This window comes from Trachemys scripta, chromosome 1 (assembly GCF_013100865.1).
Source record: "Trachemys scripta elegans isolate TJP31775 chromosome 1, CAS_Tse_1.0, whole genome shotgun sequence".
Lineage (NCBI taxonomy): Eukaryota > Metazoa > Chordata > Testudines > Emydidae > Trachemys > Trachemys scripta.
In genome coordinates, this window is record NC_048298.1 from 4,036,662 (window position 1) to 4,063,641 (window position 26,980).

The 26,980-nt window shown below is 65.8% G+C and overlaps 1 protein-coding gene across 4 annotated transcripts; it reads right to left on the minus strand.

The window, feature by feature from the left end:
• Nucleotides 1–681: 681 nt before the first annotated feature.
• Nucleotides 682–26,649, minus strand: KCP (kielin cysteine rich BMP regulator). Of its 4 annotated transcripts, none has more exons than XM_034763677.1 (26): nucleotides 26,191–26,649; nucleotides 20,609–21,165; nucleotides 19,873–19,945; nucleotides 17,367–17,599; nucleotides 16,096–16,279; nucleotides 14,411–14,493; nucleotides 13,686–13,779; nucleotides 13,277–13,359; nucleotides 12,902–12,995; nucleotides 12,352–12,431; nucleotides 12,027–12,112; nucleotides 11,538–11,628; nucleotides 11,048–11,147; nucleotides 9,177–9,262; nucleotides 8,778–8,871; nucleotides 8,121–8,273; nucleotides 7,489–7,595; nucleotides 6,896–6,989; nucleotides 6,247–6,420; nucleotides 5,793–5,875; nucleotides 5,123–5,216; nucleotides 2,995–3,177; nucleotides 2,464–2,624; nucleotides 2,125–2,277; nucleotides 1,030–1,112; nucleotides 682–850 (listed from the first exon to the last, which is right to left on the minus strand). In XM_034763677.1, exons 1-26 carry the CDS (start codon nucleotides 26,300–26,302, stop codon nucleotides 808–810), a joined length of 3,378 nt encoding a protein of 1,125 aa, XP_034619568.1. In that variant the 5' UTR covers nucleotides 26,303–26,649; the 3' UTR covers nucleotides 682–807. The 4 variants fall into 4 exon arrangements, with proteins under 4 accessions (XP_034619568.1, XP_034619558.1, XP_034619576.1 ...); XM_034763667.1 differs by having other exon boundaries at nucleotides 2,101–2,277; XM_034763685.1 differs by lacking the exon at nucleotides 6,896–6,989 and having other exon boundaries at nucleotides 2,101–2,277; nucleotides 2,454–2,624; nucleotides 26,191–26,647.
• Nucleotides 26,650–26,980: the final 331 nt, after the last annotated feature.

Consider the following 26,980-nt stretch of genomic DNA (forward strand, 5'->3'; position numbering starts at 1 on the left):
CTCGGGGTGGAGCAGGCGGGCGCTGCGGGCTGGCTCACTCACCAGGCAGGTGCAGGTGGAGCAGGGGTCCCCCGCCGGGGGGCGGAAGGTGGTCCCGCTCTCGTAAAGGTGGCCCTGGTAGTGGCAGGTGCCGGAGCACTGGGGGCAGCACTGGCCGGGCAGGGTGACAGGGTTCCGGCAGGGGGCGGGGGAGCACGGCGCGGGCACACACGTCACGCTGCCATCCTGCGGGGCAAGAGCCGCTGGCATCACAGCTAGCTGGGCTCCCAGCCTGGCAGGCAAGGGACCAAACGTCCCCCCCGAGCCAGCAGCCCGTCCCTGGGACCTCAAGCCCCCGTGGTGCCCAGAGGCAGGGCCAGGCCAGCGCTGGGAAACATGCAGGGAGGGGCTAGCTCTGCAGGGGCACCTCTCCTGGCACTCAGTGCTGGCCCCAGGGTGGCACTAGTGGGCACTGTGCTGTTGGAGAAACTGCCTTTAGCTGAGCCCAAGGCCCTGCCCATCTGTGGCTATTACCGGCCCACTGTCCTGGGCCAGGCCCCGGGGTGAGTCCAGCATCCCCGGCAGAGGCAGTTGGCGCCAGGACTGTGCCCCCATCCCCAGCACCGTGTGGCGTTGTTTGCTGCTCGGACCCTCCCCAGAGCTGGCTGCATTTCGGGGGTGGACACGGGGCACTCACCAGGCAGGAGCAGAGGCGGCAGGCGTCATAGGGGTCGGGGAAGCGCTCTCCGTTGCTGCACGCTCGCCCGTGGAAGCTGCAGCCGTCACACACGGGGCAGTTGCAGGGGCCCACGGCCGGGTGGGGGCACTTCACCCCAGGGCAGGACAGGGGCCCGCAGGACACCTCTCCCTGCTGCAAGAGGGCAGGGCAAGGCACGGCGGTGAGGGGGGCAGGTCCCCAGCCATGCTGAGCCCCCTCCCTAGTGCCCCCGCTCCCCTCGGGCTCCATCCCCCCGGCACAAGCCCTGTGCAAGGCTCCCTGCACCCCCTGGGGCTGTGCCCGGCCCTCTCCCCACAGGGCCTGCCACGTACCAGGCAGCGACACTGCTCGCAGCGCCCGCCGGGGGCCGGGAAGGTTTCTCCATCCGCGAGGTCCTGACCCTGGAAGTGGCAGCCTGGCACCGGAGGGGAGGAAAGACATTGAGGGTGGGGGAGAACCAGCCCCCCAAACCGTGACCCCCACATCCCAGGTCCCCCCCACACACACACCCGCCAATCACAAGCCCCCCCAGCACTTGGGAGATGTGGCCCCGAACCTGCGCCCAGGCCCAGCACCTTCCCGCCGTAGAGCCAGCAACGCCCCCAGACCCAGCCTGTGCCTGCTCTCGCCTCAGGCTCCGCTCAGGGGGCCAGGCCGGGGCTGGCGTCACCTCAGGCTCCGCTCGGGGGGCCAGGCCGGAGCCGGCGTCACCTCAAGCTCAGCTCCGGGGCCAGGCCAGAGCCGGCGTCGCCTCAGGCTCCGCTCGGGGGGGCCAGGCCGGGGCTGGCGTCGCCTCAGGCTCCGCTCGGGGGGGCCAGGCCAGAGCCGGCGTCGCCTCAGGCTCCGCTCGGTTGGGCCAGGCCGGGGCCGGGGCCGGCGTCGCCTCAGGCTCCGCTCGGTGGGGCCAGGCCGGGGCCGGCGTTGCCTCAGGCTCCGCTTGGTGGGGCCAGGCCGGGGCCGGGGCCGCCGGGCTGGCATCGCGATGGCCAGGCTGGAGGTTGAGGCCCAGAACCTGCCCAGGGTCAAGCAAAGCATCGGCAGCAGGGCAGGAGTAAAACCCGCCTCCTCCACCCATGCGAGCGCCCTAACCACTGGGCCACCCTCCCCTCTCCTCCCCGGCGCCTGCCATGTCACTGGGAATGGCCGAACCAGCCCAGCCCAGTACCCGGCCCAGGCCTGCCTGCGATGCCCGTGAGGAACGGAAACGCTGGAGCCATCGATTGTCTCCACCCTGCCCCATGGTTCTGCCCAGAGCTGGTCAGGGGTGTGGGGCACCAGTGGGGCTGGGGGGCGCTGGCTGTACCCCTTCACTTTAACATGGACTGAGGTTCCCCAGCCGTGCCAGGTGGTGGCAGAGAGTGGCCTTGCCATGCAGTGCCCGCTCTCCCCCGAGCCCCACTCACCCTGGCACACGGGGCAGCACTTGCCGGGGGGACTGGTGGGGTGGCGACAGCCTGGCGGGTCGCAGGGCGTCTTGGTGCAGGTGACGAAGCCGCGGAGGCAGGCGCAGCGGCCGCAGGCATCCTGGGGGTCAGGGAACTCCTGGCCATCGAGGTAACCCTCGCCCAGGTACTCGCAGCCTGTTGGGGGCCGGATAGAGTGAGCCCAGTGCCAGGCGCTGCTGGGGGGTGAGAGCCCAAGACACCTCCCCCAGGGGCTGACCCACCCCCCAGCCCTGGCACTCCGGCTGGTGGAGCCCAGCACCCCCCTGGGCTAGCCCAGCCTGACCTCCACCCACGCCCCACGCCCAACCCACCTTCGCAGACCTGGCAGCACGGCCCCCGGGCAGGAAAGGGGCACTGGAGCAGCGGGCAGGCCCTGGGCTGGCAGGAGACGCTGCCCTCCCAGCAGGTGCAGACACGGCACGGCTCCGCGGGGTCCGGGAACTGCTCCCCGTTGGGCAGCTCCTTCCCCTGGTACAGGCAGCCTGGGGGCAGAGCGGGCGATGGCACTGGGCACGAGAGCGGGGCAGGAGCAGAGACGTGGGGCAGGGGCCGTCGGGAGGTGTTCCTGTTGTAGGAGGCAGCTGTCCTGCTGCAGGGGGGAGCAGATCGTGGGGCTGCAGGGGACTCGGGGAGCCCAGCAGGGGGTTCAGGGGGCCTAGCGGGGGCCTCAGGGGGGGTACAGTCGCAGGAGCGGCAGCAGTCCCGCCGCAGGGGGTGGGCGCAGAGACCGGGGGGGGGGTCAGCGGGAGCCTCGGGGGATCCAGGGGGCCCAGGGAAGCCCATGGGGGCCCCAGCGGGACTGGGGGGCCCAGTGTGGCCTGAGGGGGCCCCGTGGGGGGGCTCAGGGGGTACCATCACAGGAGCGGCAGCAGTCCTGCCGCAGGGGGTGGGTGCAGAGAACGGGGGCACAAGGCTGGCGCTGGCAGGTGACGGTCCCGTTGGCACAGATGCAGTGGCGGCAGGAGTCCGAGGGGTCGTAGAATCGCTGCGTGTGCTGGTAGGAGACGCCCGCGTAGAGGCAGCCAGCCGGGGGCTCTGGGAGGAGAAAGGGGCGGTTGGGGGGGTGCCGGGGATAGAGCGCCCGACACCCACAGGTGCAGCCCAGGGCAGGAGGGAAGGGAATCCCCAAGTCTCAGTCCAACTCATGGCCCAGGGCTGGGACAGCAGGGGCTGCGCATTGGGAGTGAGGAGCACTGGGGTGTGACGTTATTAATATGAACTGGGACCGTAGAGATCATTGTTGCAACCAAGGTCCTGTAGTGGCACCAAATCTTGTATAAAGGGGGTCAAATGAGGTGTCTATGACTGGGTTATGGGTTGCTGGTTATGATTGTGCTGTCTATATGTGTGTATCATTTTTGCAGTTGAAGTTATGAATATTGGCTCTATACTGTCTGTATGGCAAACTTCTGCTGTGCTTCTGGGTGACGCCCCAGACAGTTTGGCCCCAGCACTGCCTAGCCTGCTTGATGACCCATTAAGGACCATCAGCTATACAACTGCCCCATTGAGAGAAGGCAGATACCTCTTGTCACTCAGCAAAGTATGCAGGGACCTGCCTATGGACAGAACTCTGAGGTTTTTTCTTGCCATGTGTTGGATGAATGTCTAGGGAACAAAGGGCTGGTCCACACTAACCCCCCACTTCGAACTAAGATACGCAACTTCAGCTACGTGAATAACGTAGCTGAAGTCGAAGTACCTTAGTTCGAACTTACCGTGGGTCTAGACGCGGCAGGCAGGCTCCCCCGTCGACTCCGCGTACTCCTCTCACCGAGCAGGAGTACTGGCGTCGACGGCGAGCACTTCCGGGATCGATCCGGGATCGATTGCCTGCCGCCGGACCCGGGGGTAAGTATAGACCTACCCAAAGAAAGAGAGGCCACATGACAAGAGACTATAAAAAACTGCTGCAGCTCCTTCATCTTGTCTTCAATCCTTCTTCTTACCTCTGGAGGGACTGTGCTACAAACTGAAGCTCTGAACAATTGACTGACTGACCCATCGCAGCTGTGGGTGTTCCAGAGACTTGATTTGAACCGGCCGTTTATTCCATCACTGCTACAAACCTGAACCAAGAACTTTGCCATTACTGGATGGAATTGATTCCATTTAACCAATTCTAGCTCTCATCTGTATTTCTTTCGTTTTATGAATAAGCCTTTAGATTTTACATTCTAAAGGATTGGCAACGGCGTGATTTATGGGTAAGATCTGATCTGTATATTGACCTGGGTGTGCGGCTTGGTCCTTTGGGATCAGGACAACCTTTTTTTTCTTTTACTGGGGTATTGGTTTTCATAAGCATTCATCCCCATAACAAGTGGCACTGGTGGAGATCCTGGGAAACTGGAGTGTCTAAGGGAATTGTTTATGTGACTTGTGGTTAGCCAGTGGGGTGAGACCGAAGTCCTCTCTGGTTGGCTGGTTTGGTTTGCCTTGGTGTGCATAGAAACCCCAGCCTTGGGCTGTGTCTGCCCTGCTCTGAGCAATTTGTCCTAAATTGATACTCTCAGTAGTGTCCCGCCAGAGGCAGCATCGTTACACGGGAGTTTGGGTCGGGCACCAGGGGTGGGGGCCGGGGCTGGGGTCACAGGGGGCTGTGGGTCGGGAGTGAGGGGCATCGGGGTGGGGAGCCCAGGGCTGGGGTAGCAGTGGGCTGTGGGTCGGGAGTGAGGGGCACCAGCAGAGCTCAGAGCTGGGCAGGCGGGAGGCCACAGGGATGGGCTCTCTGACCTTGGCCATGGTGGGGGCTGGTTTCAAGGCAGCAGAAAGTTTAGCCAGTGGGCTCAGTGCTGGGGGGCACCTCCCAGGAGCCCAGATGGGCCAGGCTCAGCTCGGCCCTGCCAGCGAACAGCCCCTCAGAACTTCCCAGCCCCTCCTCCCCCAGACAGATGGGGGCTGCTGCGAAGGGGCCATGACCTCCCCCAGACCACTCCCCCGGAGAGTAGGAAACAGCAGCGATCGGGCTCCTGCCTACCTGGGCACTGGGGGCAGCACCCGCCGGGCACCAGGATGGGCTCCGCGCAGAGCAGGGGGGGGCAGCGCCGTGACAGACACTGAACATTGCCGTTCTGCAGGGGAGAGATGCAGGTCAGAGCCAGCCAGGCACCACCAGGGAGAGAACCCAGGAGTCCTGCCTTCCATCCCCCTCCCCACACCGTGCCCCAGCACAGCAGCCCACTCATCCCGTGCCCCCTGCCCCAGACTGTGCCCCCAGCACTGAGCCTCCGCCCACCAGCTCAGCCCTCAACACCACCCCGCACCCCCTGCCTGCTCAGCACAGTGTGAAAACCACCATCCGCTGCGACACCTCGGCCCCCAGTGTGGCAGGGATGGGGTTAAATGGGCCCCTCCCTCGGGGGCCGTGGATCAGCCACTGGACTGGAGACCAGGACACCTGGGTTCTATTCTCAGCTCTGCCATGCTTGCCTGCTCCGTGCCTCAGTTTCCCCACTTGTAACACGGGGAGAGGGCCCGGCCGGGGTGCTGGCTGCCCGATCGGTCCCCATGCCGCAGGCTAATGAGAAGCGACCGGCCCAGCTTCCCCCAGCAAGGCAGCAGCAGAGGCCGGGCTGGGACCCAGGTGTCCGGTGGGTCACCGTGAGCCGTCCTCGGGCGGGGCCCCCCGCTTGCCCCCAGGCACTTACGAGGCAGTGGCATTGCTTGCAGTGGTCCGTGGGGTGTGGGAACTCGGCGCCGTTGGGGTACTCCTTCCCCCCGTAGCTGCAGCCTAGGGCAGAGCGAGTGGGGACCCGGGAAGTTAACGGGGGGCACCCCGCATCTGCAATGCATGCTGGGAGGATGGGGCGGAGAGCGAGGGCCCCTGAGGTGCCAGCCCAGACTCCGTCCAGTGGGTCTGTGCCCAGTGGAGCAGCGCCCGATCTGCCCCCTGCCCAGGCAGAGCCATGTCCACTGGGGCTGGAGAAACTGGCCTGGTGGGGTCCCCCGTGCTCGGGGTGGGGGGGATGGCCCAGTAGCCCCCGCGGGCAGGGGATCGGGGTGGGGACTGGCCCGTGGCCCCCGCGGGCAGGGGATCGGGGTGGGGGAGGAACTGGCCCGTGGCCCCCGCGGGCAAGGGGTCGGGGTGCGGGACCCCCTCACCGTTGCAGTTGTTCTGGCAGCAGGAGCCTGGCAGGGGGCGGGCGCACAGGGCACCAGGGCAGTCGCGGGAGGAGCAGCTGACGACCCCGTCGGTGCAGATGCACAGCTGGCAGGGGTCCCGCGGGCTGGGGAACTGCTCGCCCGTCGCCACCGCGGCCCCCTCCACACTGCAGCCTGGGGGGGGGCAGACGTCAGCAACCAACGACCCTCACCCTGTCCTGCCTCCCAGCCTTGCCCTGCCCCCTCCCATCCTGCCCCTCTGGCTGGGATCAGGCAGCTGCTCGGTGTGATGGGGCCTCAGACCCAGCCCCCCAGGGTTGGCTCCCTCACCCCAGCCCCCCCCCACCGTTTGCAGCCCCCTCAGAGGTGCTGGTGCCTCCCGTGCCCCCCAGGGAGCTCCGAGGGGGCCACCGGCCCCGTGCCCCTCCCCCCAGCCCCGCACCTTTGCACTACGGCAGTGCCCTGGGGTCACAGTGCCTCTGGTGGCCACTCGCTGCCTCTGCAAGAGGCAGGGGAGTCCCCTGGGGAACCAGACTCTCTGGGGGCGTGTGGGGGGAGCTCAGCGCCATCTCCCCGTTTGGGGCTGGGTCTCACCAGCAGAGCTGGGTAGGGAACCCAGGAGCGCCCAGCCCCTCAGCGGCCCACTCACCCGGACACGTGGGGCAGCACTGGCCGGGCTGCCTCTCCGGGCGGGGGCAGCTGGGCAGGGGGCAGGCGACGGGCGAGCACTGCACGGTCCCGGCCTGTGGGCAGGGGGCCAGGTCATGGCAGCTCCCGAGAGCCTCCCCCAGCCCCCCCCCGCCGGCCCCCGGGGGCCCCCCCCCCCCCCCCCCGCTCTGCCCCCGACCCCAGATCCCCCCAGGGCCTGCGCTCCCAGCCTCCCCCGCTCCACCCTGCGGGGCCTCCAGACACACCCCCACCCTACTCTGCCCCTGACCCCGGATACCCCCGGGGCCGTGCTCCCTGCCTCCCCCGACCCACCCCGCAGGGCCCCCCCCACTCTGCTCCCAACCCTGGATCCCCCCAGGGCCTGCGCTACCAGCCTCCCCCGACCCACCCTGTGGGGCCCCCAGCTGAGCATGGCTCAGACCCCCCCATTAGCTCCGGCCCCGTGCTGGGCTCCGTACCCTAGGCACAGGTACCCTTCGGGGGAGCATGGGGGCATGGGGCTGCAGCCTGGCACTGGGGGGGTCTGTGCTTGCGGCCAGCGGGGAGGGGCTGCTCCGGGGCCAGCCCCCTCACCGTGCACTGGCAGCGCTGGCAAGGGCTGTGTGGGTCGGCGAAGGTCTGCCCGTTGGCGTAGACGTGCTGGTGGTAGGCGCACTGGGCACAGGTCGGGCAGCAGTCCCCTGGCCGAGGAGAGACAGGCGGGTTAGCACAGTGGGGTGCCCCGATCCCACCCGCCCCATGGCCTGGTCCCAGGGCAGGCGGGGGCTGGGCCAGCAGGAGGTGCTGAGGGGTTGCTCCCAGCCACTACCTGGCCGGCTCTACGGGCTGCCCCCACTGGCTGGACCCACAGCACCCAGTGTCTGCCATGGGCCCAGTGCCACCAGACCCCCAGAGCTCAGGGGTGCGGAGCCAGGGCAGGGGGGGCATGGACTGTACCGGGCACTGAGCAGCCACCTCTGCGTTGGGGGGGACCAGAGAACTGAGGGGGTGGGGCCAGGTGGGCACCCACCATTGAGCTGGGTGGAGTAGGGGGCAGTGAAGGATGGGACAGTGCGGGTAGGGCAATGGGGGGCAGGGGCACTCTACAAGGAGTGGGTGGGTAGCAGGAGGCAGTGGGGGGAGGGGCACTCACTGCTCAGCCGGACGGGAGCCGGGAGGTTTGGTGGGGGGAGCAGGGGAGCAAGGGTCAGTTGGGGGGCACTCACCGCTCAGCCGGGCGGGGTGCTGGCAGGCGATGGGCGGGCACGGTGGGGCCCCGCAGACGGGCTCTCCGGCGAGGCAGGTACAGGTGGTGCAGGGGTCCCCGTCCGGCTCCCACTGCGCCCCCTCCTCGATCTCCTCCCCAGCCAGCACGCACACTGGGAGACACAGGCCGTGAGGGGGGGCCTCCCTGCCGCAGCCCCCAGGGACCCAGCCGGCTCACCCCTCCCTGGCTCCTCCTCCCCCCCCAGCCCTTCCAGTCTCAGCCCCCCCAGCTTCTCCCGGCCCTCCCAGGCCTCCACCACGGCCCTGTGCTCCTGCACCCATGGGCCCTGCCCTCCTGCCCCACCCCCCAGGGCCCTGTGCTACCGGCCCCCACAGGGCCCTGCCCTATGGTCCCGCCCCCCAGGTCCTGCGCTCCCAGCTTTCCCCCACCCCCCGGGCCCTGCACTCCTGGCCCCCTGCCCCCCCGGGACCTGCTCTCGGGGAGCGAGGAGACTTCCCCAACAGGCCCAGAGGTGCAACAGCCGGGGGCTGCCCCAGGGCTGGCGAGCCCAGGCAATGCCCGTGGGCTGGCAGCACCCAGCGCACTGCCTCGGCGATGTCCCCTGGCCCACGCAGGGGGCAGGCCGGGGCTGGCCCAGAACCGGGCGTTACTCAACCTTTGCAGATGGGGCAGCAGCGTTGGGGGTCCCGGATGGGCTGGGCGCAGGGCACGGGGGGGCACCCCTCTTCCTGGCACTGCACGTGCCCAGCCTGCATGAGAGAGCCAGGGTCAGCAGTGCGCGGGCACAGACCCGGGCGTGCCAGTGTCCCCACACAGCCCAGCCATGGCGCCCTCGGCGGGTCTGCCCCTGCCCCAGGGCTGCCCATGCCCCCCTCAGCCCCAGAGCCGCCCTCCCCTAGCCCAGCACCCCTCTGCCCTAGCTTGGTGTCAGTGACCCACATCCCCTGCTCTCTGTGCCCGCGTGGCTGGGCACCCCCTGGCACCAGGAGGGGCTGGTTACGTGGAGGTGAGCCCCCTCCAACCCACCATCCCAGTAGTCCCCTGGTTCACTCACCGAGCAGGTGCACCGCACGCAGGGCCCGTGGCCCGGGGGCGTGAAGGTCTCTCCGTGCCGGTACGGGTGCCCCTTGTACTCACACGCTGCCCACGGAGAGAGACGGGTGAACAGCCCCGCACGGGGGGCAGCCTGCCAGCCCCAGCCGAACCCCCGGAGATCCCCAGGCCAGCTCAGAGACCCCAGAGCTCCCCCCCAGCTCTGATACCCCAGAGCCCTCAGAGGGCCTCCTTTGCCTTCACCCCCTGCTCAGAGACTCCAGCACCCCCAAACACCCCCCCCCCTCCGATTCCCCGCCCCCCCCAGAGACCCTCCTGCCCCCTCAGAGCCCCCAGCTCCTCAGAGCCCCCCCAACAGCTTAGAGACCCCAGTGCCCTCAGACCCCCGGGGTTTGGATGGGCTGGGCCCCGTGGCCCCCCTCCCAGGGCAGCCGGGCAGGAGGGGCACAGGGAAGCGCCAGCAGGAGGGATGCCCAGAGGGCAGGGGCTGGGACACCTGGGCCAGACACAGAGGGGCACACAGCTCCCCTCGCCAGGCGTGGCCCCCGATGTGGGCCCTCCCCCAACCCCCTCAGGCCCCGCTGGAGGCTGGCTCAACCCGTAACCTGGGGGGTTCTTGGGCCCCGCGCCGGGGGATGGGGGAGGAACTGGCTCTGCGGGAAGCCCTGGGGACCCCTTCCCCCCTATGCCCTGCTGCCAGGGCCAGGGTCTCTCTCTGATGCCAGCGGCTCCAGAGGCCCCTTGCTGGCCCTTCCCCCTGTAACGTTATTGACATAACCTGGGACCATATAGATCATTGTTGCAAACAAGGTCCTGTAGTGGCACCAAATCTTGTATAAAGGGGGTCAAATGGGGTGTCTAAGACCAGGTTATGGGTAACTGGTTATGATTATGCTGTCTATATGTGTGTATCAGTGATGTAGTTGAAGTTATGAATGTTGGCTCTATACTGTCTGTACGGCAAATTTATGCTATGCTGGGTGACATCCCAGACAAGCTGGGATTAGCTCTGCCTAGCCTGCTTGATGGCCCATTAAGGACCATCAGCTATACAATGGACTCATTGAGAGAAGGCAAATATGCCTTCAGACTCAGCAAAGTTTGCAGGGACTGGCCCATGTGACTCCAGACTCCATTTTGCTGTAATTTTCCACAGTAAGAACAAAGAGGTGTTCTTACACCTGGAAAAGACTATATAAGGCTGATGCCTCATCTCCATCTTGTCTTCAATCCTGCTTCATACCTCTGGAGGGACTTTGCTACAAGCTGAAGCTTTGAACAAAGGACTGAGGACCCATCCCAGCGGGGGATGTATTCCAGAGACTTGATTTGAACCTGCAGTTTATTCCATCGCTGCTACAAGCCTGAACCAAGAACTTTGCCATTACTGTATGGAATTGATTCCATTTAACCAATCCTAACTCTCATCTCTATCTTTTCCCTTTTATGAATAAACCTTTAGATTTTAGATTCTGAAGGATTGGCAGCAGCGTGATTTGTGGGTAAGATCTGATTTGTACATTGACCTGGGTCTGGGGCTTGGTCCTTTGGGATCGGGAGAACCTTTTTTCTTTTACTGGGGTATTGGTTTTCATAACCATTTGTCCCCATAACGAGTGGCACTGGTGGTAATACTGGGAAACTGGAGTGTCTAAGGAGATTGCTTGTGAGACTTGTGGTTAGCCAGTGGGGTGAGACCGAAGTCCTCTTAGTCTGGCTGGTTTGGTTTGCCTTAGAGGTGGAAAAACCCCAGGCTTGGGCTATAACTGCCTTGTTTAAGCAATTTGTCCCGAGTTGGCACTCTCACCTGGGTCCCGCCAGAACCGCATCGTCACACCCCCTCCGCCCTCCCCCGCCCCACCAGCTACTCACTGTGGCAGGCCGGGCAGCACTGGCCCTGGGCGGTGCCCGGGTGACTGCAGGGTGTGGGCGGGCAGCTCTGCTCCAGGCGCTCACACGACACCTCCCCGGCCTGCGGGCAGGGGCCAGAGCTCAGCCAGGCGTTGGCAAGAGGCCCCCGCTCCTGCCCCCTGGCACAGAGCCTCCGCCAGCGTGCCATGGCCCCATGCCCAGCCACCAGGCCCCCCCGCAGCCAGTGCCCGCCCCCTGCAGCCAGTGGGCCCCTCCTCCCCCCGCAGCCAGTGCCCCCACCCCCAGCCAGTGTCCCGCCCCCCCCCCCCCCCCCCCCGGGCCCCGGCCCCCCCCGCAGCCAGTGTCCCGGCCCCCCCCGCAGCCTTGGGGAGGGGCTGTGCCGTCCCAGGGCACCGTGGCCTGTGGGGACAGGAGCTGGCCCAGGCTTCGCAGGGCCGGGGGTGGCCCATGGAGAGGGCTCCTGGGGGCGCCTGCCCTGTGCCCGGCTCACCTGGCAGCGGCAGTGGAGGCAGGGCTCCTGCGGGGGGGTGAAGACGGCGCCGTGCGGGACGGGCTGGGCGTCGTAGAGGCAGTCCTGGCACCTAGGGTGAGGCAGGCGGTGGCAGAGGAGCTTGGGCGCCCCGGCCCTGGCACCGTGACAGTGCCACAGGCGCCCCCCAGCCCCCACTGCAAACAGCACCCCCTGGACTGCCCAGCCCTCCCCTCACCTGGCTACTGCCCCCAGCCCCCCATTCACTCCAGGCAGTGTTCCCCCTTACCAGCCCCCCAGCCCCACTCATGGCGGGCAGCGCCCCTCCCTCAGCCCCAGTCACCCGCAGGCAGCGCCCCTCCCCCGGCCCCACTCACCGCGGGCAGCGCCCCTCCCCCGGCCCCACTCACCAAGGGCAGAGCCCCTCCCCCAGCCCCACTCACCTGCAGGCAGCGCCCCTCCCCCAGCCCCACTCACCGCGGGCAGCGCCCCTCCCCCAGCCCCACTCACCGTGGGCAGCACTCGCCAGGTCTCCGGACGGGCTCCGAGCAGGGGGCAGCCGGGCAGCCAGTGGGTTTGCACAACACGTTCCCGCTCTGCACGACACATGTGCCCCCCACTTTACCAGACGCTGCCCCAGTCTGACCCCCCCCCCCGTCCGGGGGGGCCCCAGGGCCCAGCCCCACATGCTGCTTTGCCCCCCCCCACCCCTGCCCCCCGGGAGCCCCTGCCAGCCCAGGCCCTCCCCCCCCCCTGCTGGGGCACCCCCACCCCCTCCCCAGCCCCTCTGCTGTGCAGACAGGCAGTGCCAGGCGCCCCCGGCCCGCGCACTCACCAAGCAGGCGCACTGGGTGCAGGGCTCCCCGCTGGGCACCGGCTCCCCGCTGGCAAACTCCCGGCCATCCAGCGAGCAGCCTGCAGGGAGAGAGAGTGATGCAGCATGAGGGTGCCCCCCCAGTCACTAGTCCCCCCCCCCCCCCCCTCGGGGACAGTCCCATCCCCAGCCCAACACCGTCCCCCTCCTCAGGGCACTGGCCCCGCGGCCAGGGCACGCAGCACGTTTGCTGGGCCTCAGCCCAGTGCCCACCTCACCCCCCCGCCCCGCTTGGCACCAGCCAGGCCCCCACGCAGGGACCACGGAGCCCGCACCCCTCAGGGGCCCCCAGGGCTGGGAGGGGAGCACTGGCTCTGGCATTACCTGGCCTGGGCCCAACAGGACCAGCGGCTCCAGGGCCCTCACCCCAGGGAGCCATCCAGCAATGGGAGAGGGGCAGCCCCCCAATGGCCCCGTGGGACAGACCCACTTCCCCATCAACCCTGCACCGCCCCCACGGCCCCAGGGAGCACAGCCCTGCCCCCCATGAGGAGCCCCTCCCTTCACTCACCGTCGCAGACGGGGCAGCAGGTGCCCGGCCGGGGGCTGGCAGGGTGGCGGCACAGCCTGGCACATTGCCTCTTCCTGCACACGGCGCGGCCATCCTGTGCGGGGCAAGGGGGGGGTCAGGGCTTCCGGGGGCCACTTGCGGGGCAGCCGCTCCCAACCCGGGGCATTCCCGCCCCACCCAGACCCCCAGACAGACCCAGGGCCCCCTGGAAAGGGTCCAGCCAAATAATGGGAGGGGCGGAGCCTGTGCCAGGCTGGGGGAGGAGCTTCGGGATCGAGTGCTGCCCTGAGGAGCGGGGGGGCGCCTCAGGCCTGGGGCCAGTGGGGATGGGGGCCCCCAGGCCCTGCCCAGCAACACGGGGGGGCGTGGCCTTACCAAGCACCGGCAGCTCTGGCAGGGGTCTGCACGCGGCGCCCACTCCTCACCGTGCTCCCGCCGGGCGGCTCCATCCACACAGCCTGGGCGGGAGAGAACTGGCATCACCCGGGGCCCCCGGCCATCGCTGAGCCCAGACCGCGGCAAGTGGGGGCAGGGAGAGCGGGGCTGCAAGTCGGGAGTGAGGGGCACCGGCGGAGCTGCGCGCGGGAGCCCAGGATGGGGATAGCAGGGGGGCTGCGGGTCAGGAATGAGGGGCACCAGCAGGGTGGGGTGGGGAGGGGGGAGCCCAGGACAGGGCTAGCAGGGGGGCTGCGGGTTGGGAGTGAGGGGCACCCGCAGGGTGGGGGGGGAGTCCAGGGCTGGAATAGCAGGGGCTGCGGGTCAGGAGTGAGGGGCACCAGCTCACCCTGGCAGCGGGGGCAGCAAGCCCCGGGCACCTCCTCCTGGGTGGCGCAGTGGAGCTGCGGGCAGATGAGTCGGAAGCACTGGACGTTCCCGTCCTGGGCAGGAGAGACACAGCCGGTGTCCCGACCCCACCCCACCCCACCCCGTCCCCGGGGGGGGTCCCATCCCAATCCCATCCCCTGGGGGTGTCCCGCCCCACCCCGTCCCCTGGGGGTGTCCCATCCCGATCCCAACTCCTTGGGGGATCCTGCCCCACCCCGATCCCATCCCCTGGGGGGATCCAGCCCCACCCCGTCCCCTGGGGGGTCCCATCCCGATCCCGTCCCCTGGGGGGATCCTGGCCCTCTGGGACTCTCTTGGGGGCTAAGGATGCCAGAGACACAGGGCCCAATCCCGGAGGTCACTGGGGCCTGGCTGTAGCCCTGGAGGATCAGGATATGGGGTGGCGAGGCTGCATGGCCACCCTGGCGGGAGGGCGGGACCCCTGGGGGCCTGGCCCACTGAGGGGCCCCTCCGAGGGGCTGTTCTGGAGCTGGGGGGGGGGGCCCAACCCTGAGGACCCCAGCTCTGCCGGTGCCCCTCATTCCCAACCCGCAGCCCCCTATTAGCCCTGCCCCAGGCTCCCCTCACCCAGCTCTGCTGGTGCCCCTCAGGCTTGACCCATAGCCCTTGTGACCCCTGCCCTGGCCCCCCTTCCTCTGTCCTCCCTGGAGCGCAGGGTCTCACCAAGCAGGAGCAGTTCATGCAGGAATTGGATGGCGCCAGGAAGACGTCTCTGTCCTGGTACCGCTGCCCGTCATACTCACAGCCTGGGCACAGGAGAGCGGGCGGGTGACACAGACACCCCCCCCCGGGCCTGCAGGGAGCCAGGGGCTTGGCAGGGGGCGCTGTGCTGGGGGGAGCGGGGCGGGGGCTGGGGGAGGAGGCTCGGCGGGGGACGCTTGGCAGGGGCTCAGTGGGGGGCGCTGGGCAGCCCTGCGCCCTCCTCCCCGTGCGACCTGCCCCTTCCTCCCTGCTGTGACGTTATGAGTGTAATATAATATCTCACTGAAAGGTGACAGGGCCAAAAAGAGTTAATTAACTCCCAGACTGACCTGACCCATGGCCGAATTTTAAAGACTGGTTAGGAAGATCTGTTTCTAATGTATGGAGATATCCCATCTCCTAGAACTGGAAGGGACCCCGAAAAGTCATCAAGTCCAGCCCCCTGCCTTCACTAGCAGGACCAAGTACTGATTTTGCCCCAGATCCCTAAGTGGCCCCCTCAAGGATTGAGCTCATAACCCTGGGTTTAGCAGGCCAATGCTCAAACCACTGAGCTATCCCTCCCCTAAACATAAACGAGCAGAGCTTTGAAATGCAGCCTGCAGTGTTAGCGGTAGAAGGGGAGATGTTTGCTCAGGGCTTGTGATGTCAGCAAACAAGTCTTGTCTATTGCTATAGCTTTGATTCAAAGATCGAAAAAGGAATATTAACATTTATGATGATATTTGAGTGAAACAGTATTATTGTTCATGTGTCTCTTGGAAGGTTGTGGTAACCTGGATCTGAACTGGTTACTGGACAAATTACCCTGTGCTAATTGCCGGGATGTTTGGAAGGAGAATTAAGCCTATTGTTTTCGCAGGCCGAAAGGCTGCTGGAAATGTATAAGAACCCTGGGACATGATTCTGCTTCGTCTCAGATCTGCTTTGGGTTTCAAGAGGGGGAAATCTTAAGCCACAAGAATTGAGATCCCCAGTCACTGACTGCAGTCACCCTGAATATGGACATTGGACTATAACCTAGGGACTATTTCTAAAAGGACTTTTGGCAACTACAAGCTCACCTCTGCTATGTATCTGAACCTCAAGAATTGAATTCAAGTCTGTCTGTATATTGATCTTTTAACCAACACTCTCTCTCTTTTCTTTTTTAATAAATTTTAGTTTCGTTAATAAGAATTGGCTCTAAGTGTGTATTTTGGGTAAGATCTAAGTTATAATTGAACCTGGGTATTTGGCTGATCCTTTGGGATTGGAAGAACTTTTTTTTTTATATGATGAAATAAGATTTTCAGTAATCATCATCGTATCTGACAGGTGTGTCTGGACGGAGGCCTGAGGCTGGGTACTTTAAGGGAACTGTGTTGTTTGGACTCTGAGTAACCAGTGAGGTACTACAGGAGCTGTTTTGTGCAGGTAAATCTAAAACCCCACCAGCATTTGGGGTTTGTTTGCCCCGTTTTGTTTGCAGTTCACCCTGATTGAGTGACCTCAGCTGGCTCCCACGGGCAGCCCCTTCCTCCCCGTGTGACCCGCCCCAGGCAGCCCCGCCCCTTCCTCCCTGTGTAACCCGCCCTGGGAAGCCCCGCCCCTTCCTCCCCATGTGACCTGCCCTGCGCAGCCCCGCGCCCACCTTCCCTGCTCACCTAGGCACTGGGGGCGGTCCTGGCGCGCCGAGCACCGCACCTCCCCCTGCAGGCAGATGCAGGTGGTGCAGTTGTCCTTGTCCCAGGTGGCTCCGTCCTCGCGCTGCGTCCCCTCCCACACGCACGCCGGCCTCCGGCACTCGCAGCTCTCCAGGGACTTCACGCGGGCCAGCAGCTCCGAGCTCTGCAGGAGACAGCGGGCGAGCCGGGAGCGCAGGCTGGGGGGCTAGTGGGCAGTTGGGGGTGTGTGTCCTGGGAGCCAGGACTCCTGGGTTCTATCCCAGCTCTGGGAAGGCAGTGGGGTCTAGTGGGTGGGGAGGGGGAGGATTCCTGGGTTCTATCCCAGCTCAGGCTTTCAATGAGTTTCACGCCATCTTATAGCACTTTCATCTCGACCCCATTTCTCTAGGGAATGTCACATGGGACAAGCTACATCCCATCTACAGCTCCGCCCCCCCACCCGTCGGCCAGTAACCCATCCAAGAAGGCAAGAAGGTTGCTTTGTTCCAGGCAAACCCCGCTGGCTGTTCCTGGATCCCCGAGGTCAGTGGTTCTCAAACTGGGGGTCGGGACCCCTCAGCGGGTCGTGAGGTTATTACATGGGGGGTCGCGAGCTGTCAGCCTCCCCCCCAAACCCTGCTTTGCCTCCAGCATTTATACTGCTGATAAATATATTTAAAAGTGTTTTTAATGTATAAGGGGGGGTCGTCCTCTGAGGCTTCCTATGGGAAAGAGGTCACCAGTACAAACGTTTGAGAACCACTCATCTAGGTGCTCACAAGCCAATTCTTCCCTAGCATCCAGGTACCAAAGTCAGGCTGCTGGGTCTCTAATTCCCCAGGTCCTGTTCGTTTCCCTTTCTCAGGACAGGTGCCACGTTTTCCTCTCTCCAGCCCCCAGGCCCTCACCCGCTGGCCAGGTCTCAAAGCTCATCGCTAGCGGTTCTGGGATTGCTTCGGCTGGTTCCTTAAGCATCTAGGGGTGAATTTCATCAGGCCCTGCCAACTTGAACACAGCTCACTTGTCTAGACATGCTTCACCCTGGGCCTTGCTTGGCGGCGTGTGCTATGACCCGTGTGAAGTATCCGCTCACATTGACTGCCTTACTGAAGCCAAGCGTGCGTGTAACCCGTCAGCTCTCCTGCCCGGCTCCTTCACCTGGGGCAGTCTGCAGCGGCACCTCTCCTATCGTCTCGGAGGAGCTGCCCGCTCTCCAGAACGCTTTTTCCCTGGAGCTTTTCCTCCCGCTGGGCCTCGCCCCCGGGTCCTACCTGCGCTTTGACCATGTCCAGCATGGCCCCGAATCCATCCACCAGTTCCTCCAGCTGCTGCACCCTCTCTTCCAGGGCGCCCGGGGGCGGGAATTCAGGCTCGCCGGGCTGCTGCTGGTAGTTGCGGATGTCGGCGAGGGCTGGCGGCTCCGGGGCCAGGGGGGATCCTTGATCAAAGGGGGGCTTGGCCAGGTCCCCCTCCTCCGCCAGGGTGTACGGCACGGGGAAGGGGTCTGCAAGGCACCGCAGGGAGGGCATGAACGGGGGAGTTGGGTCCAATCCCGCCACCCCCCACCTGGCCTGGCTCGCCCGTCCCCATGGAAGCCCATGGCTGCCCGGGGGCCGGATACAAGGGGTTTGCTGGGTGGAAGCCTGGGTCCCAGGGAACTCTGTGAACCACCCCCCAACTGGTGCCACTTCTGCCCCAGCTCCACTGATGGCCTGGCACTGCGCTCCCTCCGCACCTGCTCTGGGGCCCAATGACTCCAGGACTCTGGGACCCAGGACGTACCCAGAGTTGTGGGGAGGAGGGAAAGGATAAATGGGGGCTCCATGTGCCCCAGCCCTCGCTGCTCCCCTGGGGAACCCCTCTCCTACCCGCCGCCCCCCAAATATCTCAAAGCCGGTTCCCCGCAGCCACCAGGGCACCAGTTAGATGGCTGGTGCACAGCACAGCCCTCTGCTGGATGGATGCAGAGCTGCCCTGATGCGTGTCATGGGCTCTAGACTGCTAGGAGTTAGTGGGGATTCCCCTTCCAAAGGAGGCCTGCTGCTTGGGAGCCAGGGACCTGCACCTGTACCCGCCAGGAGACTGGGCAAGGCCCGGGCTAGGGTGGGCAACATCCACGGGGCCTTTGGTGACTGCAGCGGGGACAGGCCGGGTGACAATACAGAGACCTCCCCCAGAGACCTCAGCCGCCGAGCCCACATCACCTCCATGCTGCGGGAGTGGTGGGGGCTGCCACATGTGGGCCCCTCCCCCCGATACACCCCATCCATGCTCAGCTCACACATGTTATGCACACACACGCCCATCTCCCGAGGGCCCAAATCCCACCCTGCACCCAGCGCCCGCCAGCCGAGGATGGGCCCCGCACCCAGAGCATAGCCAACAGCTGATTCCCCCTTGCCCAGCAGCCAGTGCCAAGGGCAGCCTGTTGGCCAGCCCTGTACTGGCACCAGCCATGGTAAGCGGCTGGCAGATGGTTCCAGGCTGGGCTCAGACGGGGGAGGGGAACGTGCTCTAGATCAGATGGGCAGGGGAGGATGGGGGGCTGGGCAGGGGAGGATGGGGGGCTGCCCAGGGTTCCCCAGCGCCTGGCCTTGGTGCGGAGGGGCAGCTGGAGCAGTACGCGGCCGCCTGGCCCGGGGACAGGAGCACGTGGGCAGCGTTCAGAGCTGGGCCCTGCCCATCTGTCCCACATCCAGCCAGACCCTGAACTCTCCACTCCCCGCCCCCCATCCTCAGCTCCTCCTTGTCCTCCGGCCCAGGCTCCAGGGGACTGGGCTCTGGCCGGCCTCTATGGCTGGGCGCCCGGATCCATCCCAGACTGAGTGCCCGGGGGGGGGGGGCGGGCGGGGCGCGCCCGGGGGGGGGGTTAACCCACATGCAGTGGCCGGGAGACTGCACCCGGCGCAGCTGAGGGCCCATCCCCCTGGCCTCAGTGGGGGCAGTGGAGTGGAGCTGGCCCCAGCAATTAGCGCTGGAGGCTGCCCAGGGCCCAGCTCGTTAGCAGATGAGGCCGGGGGCAGCCGCGGGGGCAGCCGTTGTTACGGCTGCCAGGGCTGGAATTGAGGCCAGCAGGGAGAGATGCGCGGGGGCGGGGAGGGAGGAGAGAGGAGGCAAGGGAGGGCAGTTGGTGGGGGAAGGACGGGCCGGGGGACAGGGACAGGAGTGATTGCAGCCACGCCGCTGAGAACAGAGACCTGGATCTATCCCAGCTCTGGGAGGGGAGTGGGCTCTAGTGGTTAGAGTAGTGGGGGCTGGGAGACAGGACTCCTGGGTTCTATCCCCAGCTCTGGGACGGGAGTGGGCTCCAGTGGTTAGAGCAGGGGGCTGGGAACCAGGACTCCTGGGTTCTATCCCCAGGTCTGGGAAGGAAGAGGGTCTTAGTGGTTGGGGGGGGGTCCAAGGGCCCGGAGCAGCCCCTGGGGAAGGGCTGGGGGGCCATCACATGGCCAGGGCTGGCTAGACGCCTTGCCAGGCCCCAGCCCCGGTGACCAGCCGACCCCAGATCCCCAGAGAGGACAGCCTGGGTTGCCCGGCTCTATCCCAGCCTAGAGGCAAGCCCCCTTCCTCGCCCTAATCGCGCCCCCGTTCTCAGCTTCCTCACGTGTCACCCCAAGATCTGCCAAGCGCTCCCGGGGGGAGGCAGGATTCTGCGGTGTCCTGCACTCTGCTAAGCAGGGGCAATGCTGATGTATGCAGCTCTCTCCCCCGTGGGGCCCCACCCAGCCCTGGAGTTGCACCCCACAGCCCAGCCCAGCGGCCTCGGCCGGCTCCTACCTGCCAGGTTCTCGCAGTGCCACGGCCGGCGTGGGAACCCACTGGGGGAGATCTCAGCCGTCTGCCAATAACCCTGCAGTGAGAGCCAAGCCCGTCAGGCTCCGGATCACCCGCCAGCACCAGGGGCGAGAGAGAACAGGTGCTGCCCCCTGCCAAATGTCACAGCGCCCATGAAACCGGGGTGTGCGTGAGGGTCTGGATTGGTGGGTGGGGTGCCCAGGCCTGGGGTGGCAGGACTGAGGGGAACCGGCAGAGCTGTGTATGGGGGGTGCCTGAGCTGGGTTGGCATGGGGGGGGAGCCCAGGGCTGGGATGGCACGGGGCTGCGGGTAGGCACTGAGGGGCACCAGCAGAGCTGTGTATGGGGACAGCCCAGGGCTGGGATGGCACGGGGCTGTGGGTAGGCACTGAGGGGCACCAGCAGAGCTGTGTATGGGGACAGCCCAGGGCTGGGATGGCACGGGGCTGCGGGTAGGCACTGAGGGGCACCGGCAGAGCTGTGTATGGGGACAGCTCAGGGCTGAGATGGCACGGGGCTGCGGGTAGGCACTGAGAGGCACCGGCAGAACTGGAGAGGGAGACAGTTCTGAGCTTAGGGGGCAGAAGGCAGTGCGGGGGACCCTCCCGCTGCTGCCAGGCCCTAGCTCGGGGAGGACACTGGCAGAGCCCCACGGAGGGCAGCCTGGGTGCCGGAGCCGGGGCAGGCAGGGGCGGCTCCCTGCGGGCGCAGGGCTCACCAGAAACTTGCTGGCTGCGTCCCCGGGCAGGCTGGCGAAGGTGATCTGGAGGTCGAGGGGTAGCAGCAGGCTGAGCGTGTCCCGCGGGCCGCCCCGCTCCAGGAGCACGGCCGGGCGGCAGTCCACGAAGAGCGCCAGGCGGTGGGGCTGCAGGTCGACGGCCAGCCGGGCCCAGCGGCCCCGGGCAAAGGGGCTGCCTCCGGGGAAGAGCAGTGAGGCGGGCTCCATGCTGGACTCGGCGCGGTAGTCCAGACGCAGCTGGTTGGCGCGGGCGCTGGATGCCAGCTGCAGCAGCGGGCGCCCGTCCCGCGCGGCGGCAGCTGGAGACACCAGGGAGATGAGGGTGCCCGCCGAGCCCCGGCTCTGCCTGGCCACGAAGTGGAAGCCCAGGGCGCCCTGCGTGCTGGCCAGCAGGTAGACAGCGTAGTCCCAGGGCAGCGTCAGGTGGGGCACCCGCTGGCGGAACTTCCAGGCCGGCACGCCCGGCTCGGGGCCCGCGGCCCTGCTGACGCCCCGGACGGAACGGGTGACGTTCAGTGCCTCCAGCAGGTCAATGACTGTGAAGCAAGTGGGGTGGGAGGGGGTTAGCAATGTGGATCTCCCCAGCCCCCGCTTTCTCGTCAGCCGCCGCTCCCCCTCCGTCTGCAGAGCTGTCGGCCCAGGCGGGAGCCCTCGGTCCCCACTTTCATGCTGAGTCCCTGGCCGGACTGATGCCAAATCCCAAGGGGCCTGGAGCCGACCCTGAGCAAAGGGGAGCTGGGGACCCTCATGCCCCCAGCCAGCCATGGGCCGCTGGCCCTGTGCACGGCGACCCAGTGGGAGCCGAGAGGCAGAAGAAAAAGGAAGGAAGAGCCCCCCCCCCCATCCCCTCACTCCAGTGCGGGGCTGGATACTGGGGCCCCAGCTCAGCCCCCGCTGGGCTGGGGGGTCGCCTGAGGATTCTCCCCGGCTGTCCCTGACAGCTCTGTGCAGCTGTGCTGGGGATGGCGCGCCAGGCACTGGCCCACGGCCCAGCCAGGGGCTGTGTTCACATGCGGCCTGCAGGAGCCTTGTGCGTGGGAGCCCAGCTGAGGAAGGTGGAGGGGGGCAGAGGGAATGGGAGGGCTGCCTGGAGGGCACTGGGAGGAGAGGCGGAGAGAGAGAGGCCTTGGATCTCACTGGGATTTACTCCGCCCCCCAGCCCAGCAGGGTCTGTGCCCGGGGATCCCCCACTCCCAGCCCCGTGGGATCCAGGCCCCAGGGCACCAGCAGCAGGATTCCCATCTCCTCCTGTCAGCCCTGCAGCTCTAGAGACCGGGGAACGGCTACAGGCAGCCTGAGTCCCTCTTGAGTGCAACCCCCAGGCACCAGGCCTGGTCTTCTGTCCTCGTACTGGGGGCCCCCGCATCCCAACCTCTCTCGGCCTGGGCCCCCGGCCTGCAGCCCCCATGCTGCCCAGCCATGCTAGCCACATGGCCCCTGTGACGGTGCACTCCATACGGTGTTATGAAAATATGCTAATGAGTGTGAATATAATGTTACTGGAATATGCTCCATGCAAAAGGTCTCTTGTAAGGGATCATTACAAAGCTGATAATCTACTGAGTGTGATCATCCTATTTGTATGAATGTATCACTCTAGTATCTGAAACTAGGAATATGAAATATAACTCCGAGGGCCTATTGTAATTATGCAAAGTGTGGGCCATTAATGGTGGTTTGGAATCTTGGTGGCTCCCATCAACCAGGACAATGGCTCTGTTTACTTGCAAGCCTTCCTGTGAGTCAGGCCAGGAAGAATGGAGGCTTAGAGTCTCGCAGGACATGTGACCATGTCACCTGGTACTGGAATCCATCTTAAATCTGGTGCTTTTCCATTTAGAAGGAGAGGTGGGGACCCAAAGAGATGAAAGATTCCCGCCTTGTGCCAAAGGTATATAAGGGGGTGGAACAGAACAAAGGGGGCTACAGTCATGAGAAATCCCCTAGCTACCACCTGAGCTGGAACAAGGGCTGTACCAGGGGAAAGGATTGGGCCCAGACTAGGAAGGAGTCGGTCTGTGAAAGAAGCTCATTGGAACATCTCTGAGGGTGAGATTTATCTGTAATCAGTTTCTTAATGTATTAGGCTTAGATTTGCGTGTTTTGTTTTATTCTGTTTGGTAATTTACTTTGTTCTGTCTGTTATTACTTGGAACCACTACTTTTTATGCTTAATAAAATCATTTTTGATGATTAATTAACCCAGAGTAAGTGATTAATACCTGGGGGAGCAAACAGCTGTGCATCTCTCTAGCAGTGTTATAGAGGGCGGACAATTTATGAGTTTACCCTGTATAAGTTTTATACAGAGTAAAACGGATTTATTTGGGGTTTGGACCCCATTGGGAACTGGGTGTCTGGGTGTTGGAGACAGGAGCACTTGCTAAGCCATTTTCAGTTAAGTCTGCAGCTTTGTGGGGACGTGGTTCAGACCTGGGTCTGTGTTGCAGCAGGCTAGCGTGTCTGGCTCAACAAGGCAGGGTCCTGCAGTCCCAAGCTGGCAGGGAAAACGGGCTCAGAGGTAGTCTCGGCACACCAGGTGGCAGTCCCAAGGGGGTCTCTGTGACCTAACCCGTCACAGCCCTCTCCCCAGCTCTGTCCCAGTTGCCTCCGCCCGGCCAGAGCCGAGCCAGCGACAGCGTCAGCCACACGAGGTGCCCAGCACCGGGGCCTCACCGCCCGCACACCCCAGACGGCTATCACCAGCTCCCCTCCGCCACGCGGCCCAACAGGGGCAGGGAGCAATCGCCAGCTCCGGGCGGCTCCATCCTGCTCTGGCAGCGTGTGGAGCTCAGGCTCTGTGAGCGGGAAGCTGCAGCCCCGCTGGCTGTACCCCAAACCCTGGGTGATAGGACGGCTGGCTGCCGGTGCCGGCGCGGCTCCATCAGCAGGCCGTCAGCATTCCCGGACACGCTGGGTTGGGGGCTCTGCCCGCTCCCTCCACCCACTGACCCACACCCGCCAGGACGGAGCTGGGGGAGGATTCCCCATCTGTCAGCCCCCCTCATTTCGGTTTCCTGTGGGGCTCCCCCTTGGCACCCTCCCAGCTCCCGAGCGGGCTGAGACCACACCCCAGAGGGGAGGGGCTGTGACACATATGACGCCCGCACCCCACCCTGAGCGGTTACCAGCGCCAACAAGCCCTGATGGGCGCTGCTCTGCAGCCCGTCTGTAGGGGGCACTGCAACACCTGTGCTAGCCCCAGCCCCTCCCTCACATTTCATGGCTGGGGGGGTGGGGGAGTTCTCCTGCACGCAACACTCCTGGTTCTGCCAGAGCGTACAAGCCAGCAGGGGGCGCGTCTCCCGTGTTTTGGGGGCATGTCACGGCACCACAGGGTGGGGGCCACACCCCAACTTCATACAGGCTCTTGGAGAACCCCCCAGTTTCTCGCCCTGTCTCGCTCTGCCTTCCCTAGGCAGTGCCAGGCACCCCACGCTGGGGCTGGGACTGGGAACCAGCGGAGGGGTCCCAGGAGTGGGACTCGGGGAAACCAAGAGTGGGGGGAGCAGCCGGCCCAGCAGACCCCCCACCGAGGGATCGCCAGGACTGGAGGTGCAACTCTTGTAGGGAATCAGGGTATCAGCGGGCAGGCTGCCCCAAGCTGGATGGTGCAGGGTTTGCGTGGGCAGAGGGGCTGTCCAGCCAGGGCAGATCCTTTGGAGGGAAGCAGGCACCCAGCCTCGGGGGCACAGAGGGTGGGGACAGACGGGCTCCCACTCCCGGTACCGGTACCCACGTCCTCTTGAACTCGCCTGGGCTCAGACCCATCTGATCCCCAGAGGGAGCGGAAGGTTAATGGGGAGACATTGGTGGGGTGGCGGCCCGGAGGAAGGTGGGTTCATGGCACTCCTCGCTCCCCCGCATACAATGGGGATGGGGCAGTAGCAGGATCCCAGCCCCATTTCAAACCCAAAAGGTCTGGGAGGGGAGGGCCACAAGGAAGCTCCTCATGTGATATGGAACAGGCCAGCCCTCGTGGGGGCCAGGAACCGTGCACTGGGAAGCGTCAGTTTGACTGAGTGAGACCCCTGGCAGTACCCGGCAGACCAGCTCCCAAAGGCCCGGGAGAGACGCTGGGTTCACCGGTAGGGTTCGACTTCCCCAGGTCACTGGTTAAAGTGACCCTGCTCCGGTTGGAAGAGACGTGACACAGGGGGAGTTTTCTGGAATATTTTTATGCTGCCTGCGTGTGCCTCAGTTTCCCCTTATACGTCGTGTGGTTCCCCAGTGTGGGAAAAAGGCTACGTTTGGTCGCAGGGCAGGATGTGGGGGATGGGAGGGGTCACCTCCCTGTGGGGGTGGAATGAAGAGTCGTTAAGATCGGAACTGGCTGAAACTGACCCAGATCAACAAGGGGGCCAGAGGGCCAGGGCAAGATTTGTTAATTGACTCAAGGCGGGGGGGGGTGAGGGTGGGACTGAAGGGCTGTGAGCTCAGCGTGGCCTGGCCTGCAGAGCAAAGGACTGAGCCGTGCCCAGGACAGGACAGCGATGGCTCCAGGAAGAGACTGGGAGGCCAGAGAGAGCCGAGGTCTGTGACTGGCGCTGGCCTGACCAGCCTGGGCGATGCTCTGACCTGCCTCTCCCTGTGCTGACCCGAGGCCTCCGTGGTGACTAATGAGCCCGCCTGGCCTGTGGGACTCGCTGGGCCGAGCTCGCAGGGGGGAGGGAGGCCCAGACTCGGAGGTGGTGAGGCCGCGTGGCTGGGCCCAGAAGAGGAGCAGGACCCCTTGGGGGGGGACTGGCCCCAATCCTGGGAACTGGGGGTTGGACTCTGGTCCCCAACAGCCAGAGCTATGGATCGCGCTGAGTCAGCAACTCTCCCCAGCGGGCTAGGCGCGGGCTAGCAGCCGGCACATTGCACGGCTCCTCGGTCAGGACACAGAGCAACCCCCTCGCCCCAGGGAACGGGCCAGCCGGGCCCTGGTGTCAGCGACACCAACGCTATTGCTCCCACCACGGCTGGGTTTGGCCCTCGGGTCTTTAGTGTCCCCACATCTGGTGAGATCCCAGAGGTAGGAACATCTGGAGATGGCCCCGGGAGGGGCGTAGGAGGCCAGCGGCACTGGCGTTCTCAGCCACACGTCACCGGGGGCACCCGAATGCCAGGGTCCCAGCCGGCAGGCCCTCTGGAGTGAATCATCACCTGGGAAAGCCCAGGACAGGGCGCCCGGCCTGGGGCTCTCGGCCACGGTTCATGTCACGCTCTCCCTGCCCAATCACCCCGTGGAGCGGGTGGGAATGCAGGGGACCAGCCTGACCCCAAGGGGAAGAAGAAACGTGACTAGGCCCAAAGTGCTGCCTAGCGCCCCAGGGAAACGCACTGAGCCCAGCAGTGGCTCACCCCCGTCCAGAGCCAGCGCCAGGCCCTCCAGCAGGGAACCCCCCTAGGTGCCACCAAGGCCAGCCCCGACCCACTCCCCAAACTGAGACCCCTCCAGGCAAGTCCAGCAACCCGCTCCAGCAGGGGAAGCCGGAGTCCAGCTGGGCCCCATGGGGCAGCGGGGCCAGGGCACGTGGGTCCCCTCGGCCCGGGCCGTCGGAGCGGGGCTCACTCACCGTTCTCGCCGTAGTGCAGCGGGGGGAGCTCGGGACCCGGCCCGCCGCCCGGCGGGGCCTGCAGGGAGAGCGCCGCCAGCCCGAGCCAAAGGGCCAGGGGCAGCCGCGCCATGGGCCGAGCGCCCGAGGCCAGGCGCACGGAGCGCGGGGCGAAGGGCGGTCGGATCGGGGCCGGGGCACGGGCCGGATCGGGTCCCGCCCTGTAACGTTTCGCTGGGGGGAGGGAGCCCCCGGGGCAGAGCCAGGCGGCAGCGCGGGGCAGGGCGCAGGGCGCACGGGGATGGGGGGCCCCGCGCCACCCCGCGCAGCGCAGCCGGGCTCTGCCTTGGCCCGGAGCAGGAGCCGCCCGGGACCGCGCCCGTCCCCGCTGGGGGCACAGCCGGGGCGGCCCGCGGGGGAGCGGAGCTGGTGGGGCGGCGGCGGGGGGAGCAGCAGCCGGGCACGCTCCGGTCTCCGTGCGCCCCTCGGTGCAAATGCAGCGGCGGGACCTCCCTGCGGGGAAGGGGGCCGGCGCCGGGACCCTCTGGGGGCCGGAGCAAAAACCCGGAGCGGAGCCGGGCGAGAGGCAGCGCGGAAGGGACCCGCTCAGAGCTGGGCAACGGGGGCGTCTTGCCCGCAACGGGGGCCGGGGACCCCTCGGCCCGGAACGCGACAGAGCCGAGCCCCGGGCCAAGGGCCCGAACCTGCCCGGGCAGGGTCCAGAACCCTGCGGGCCAAGCCCCGGCTCTTGTGAAAACCTGACCCCTGGTTTCCCAGCTTCGGTTCTGGATGTGAAATGGGCGGGGGGGTC

What these genes read in the sequence shown, in the direction of transcription:
- KCP (XM_034763667.1), bottom strand. Translation starts at nt 26,302, where the DNA reads ATGGCGCGGCTGCCCCTGGCCCTTTGGCTCGGGCTGGCGGCGCTCTCC. An exon ending in GTGCTGCCCGGCCTGCCACA is followed by an intron (nt 9,263 to 11,047) that starts GTGAGTAGCTGG and finishes CTCCGTGGGCAG; the next exon opens with CGTGTGAGTACAAGGGGCAC. An exon ending in GCCAGCGCTGCCAGTGCACG is followed by an intron (nt 6,990 to 7,488) that starts GTGAGGGGGCTG and finishes CCCTGCCCACAG; the next exon opens with GCCGGGACCGTGCAGTGCTC.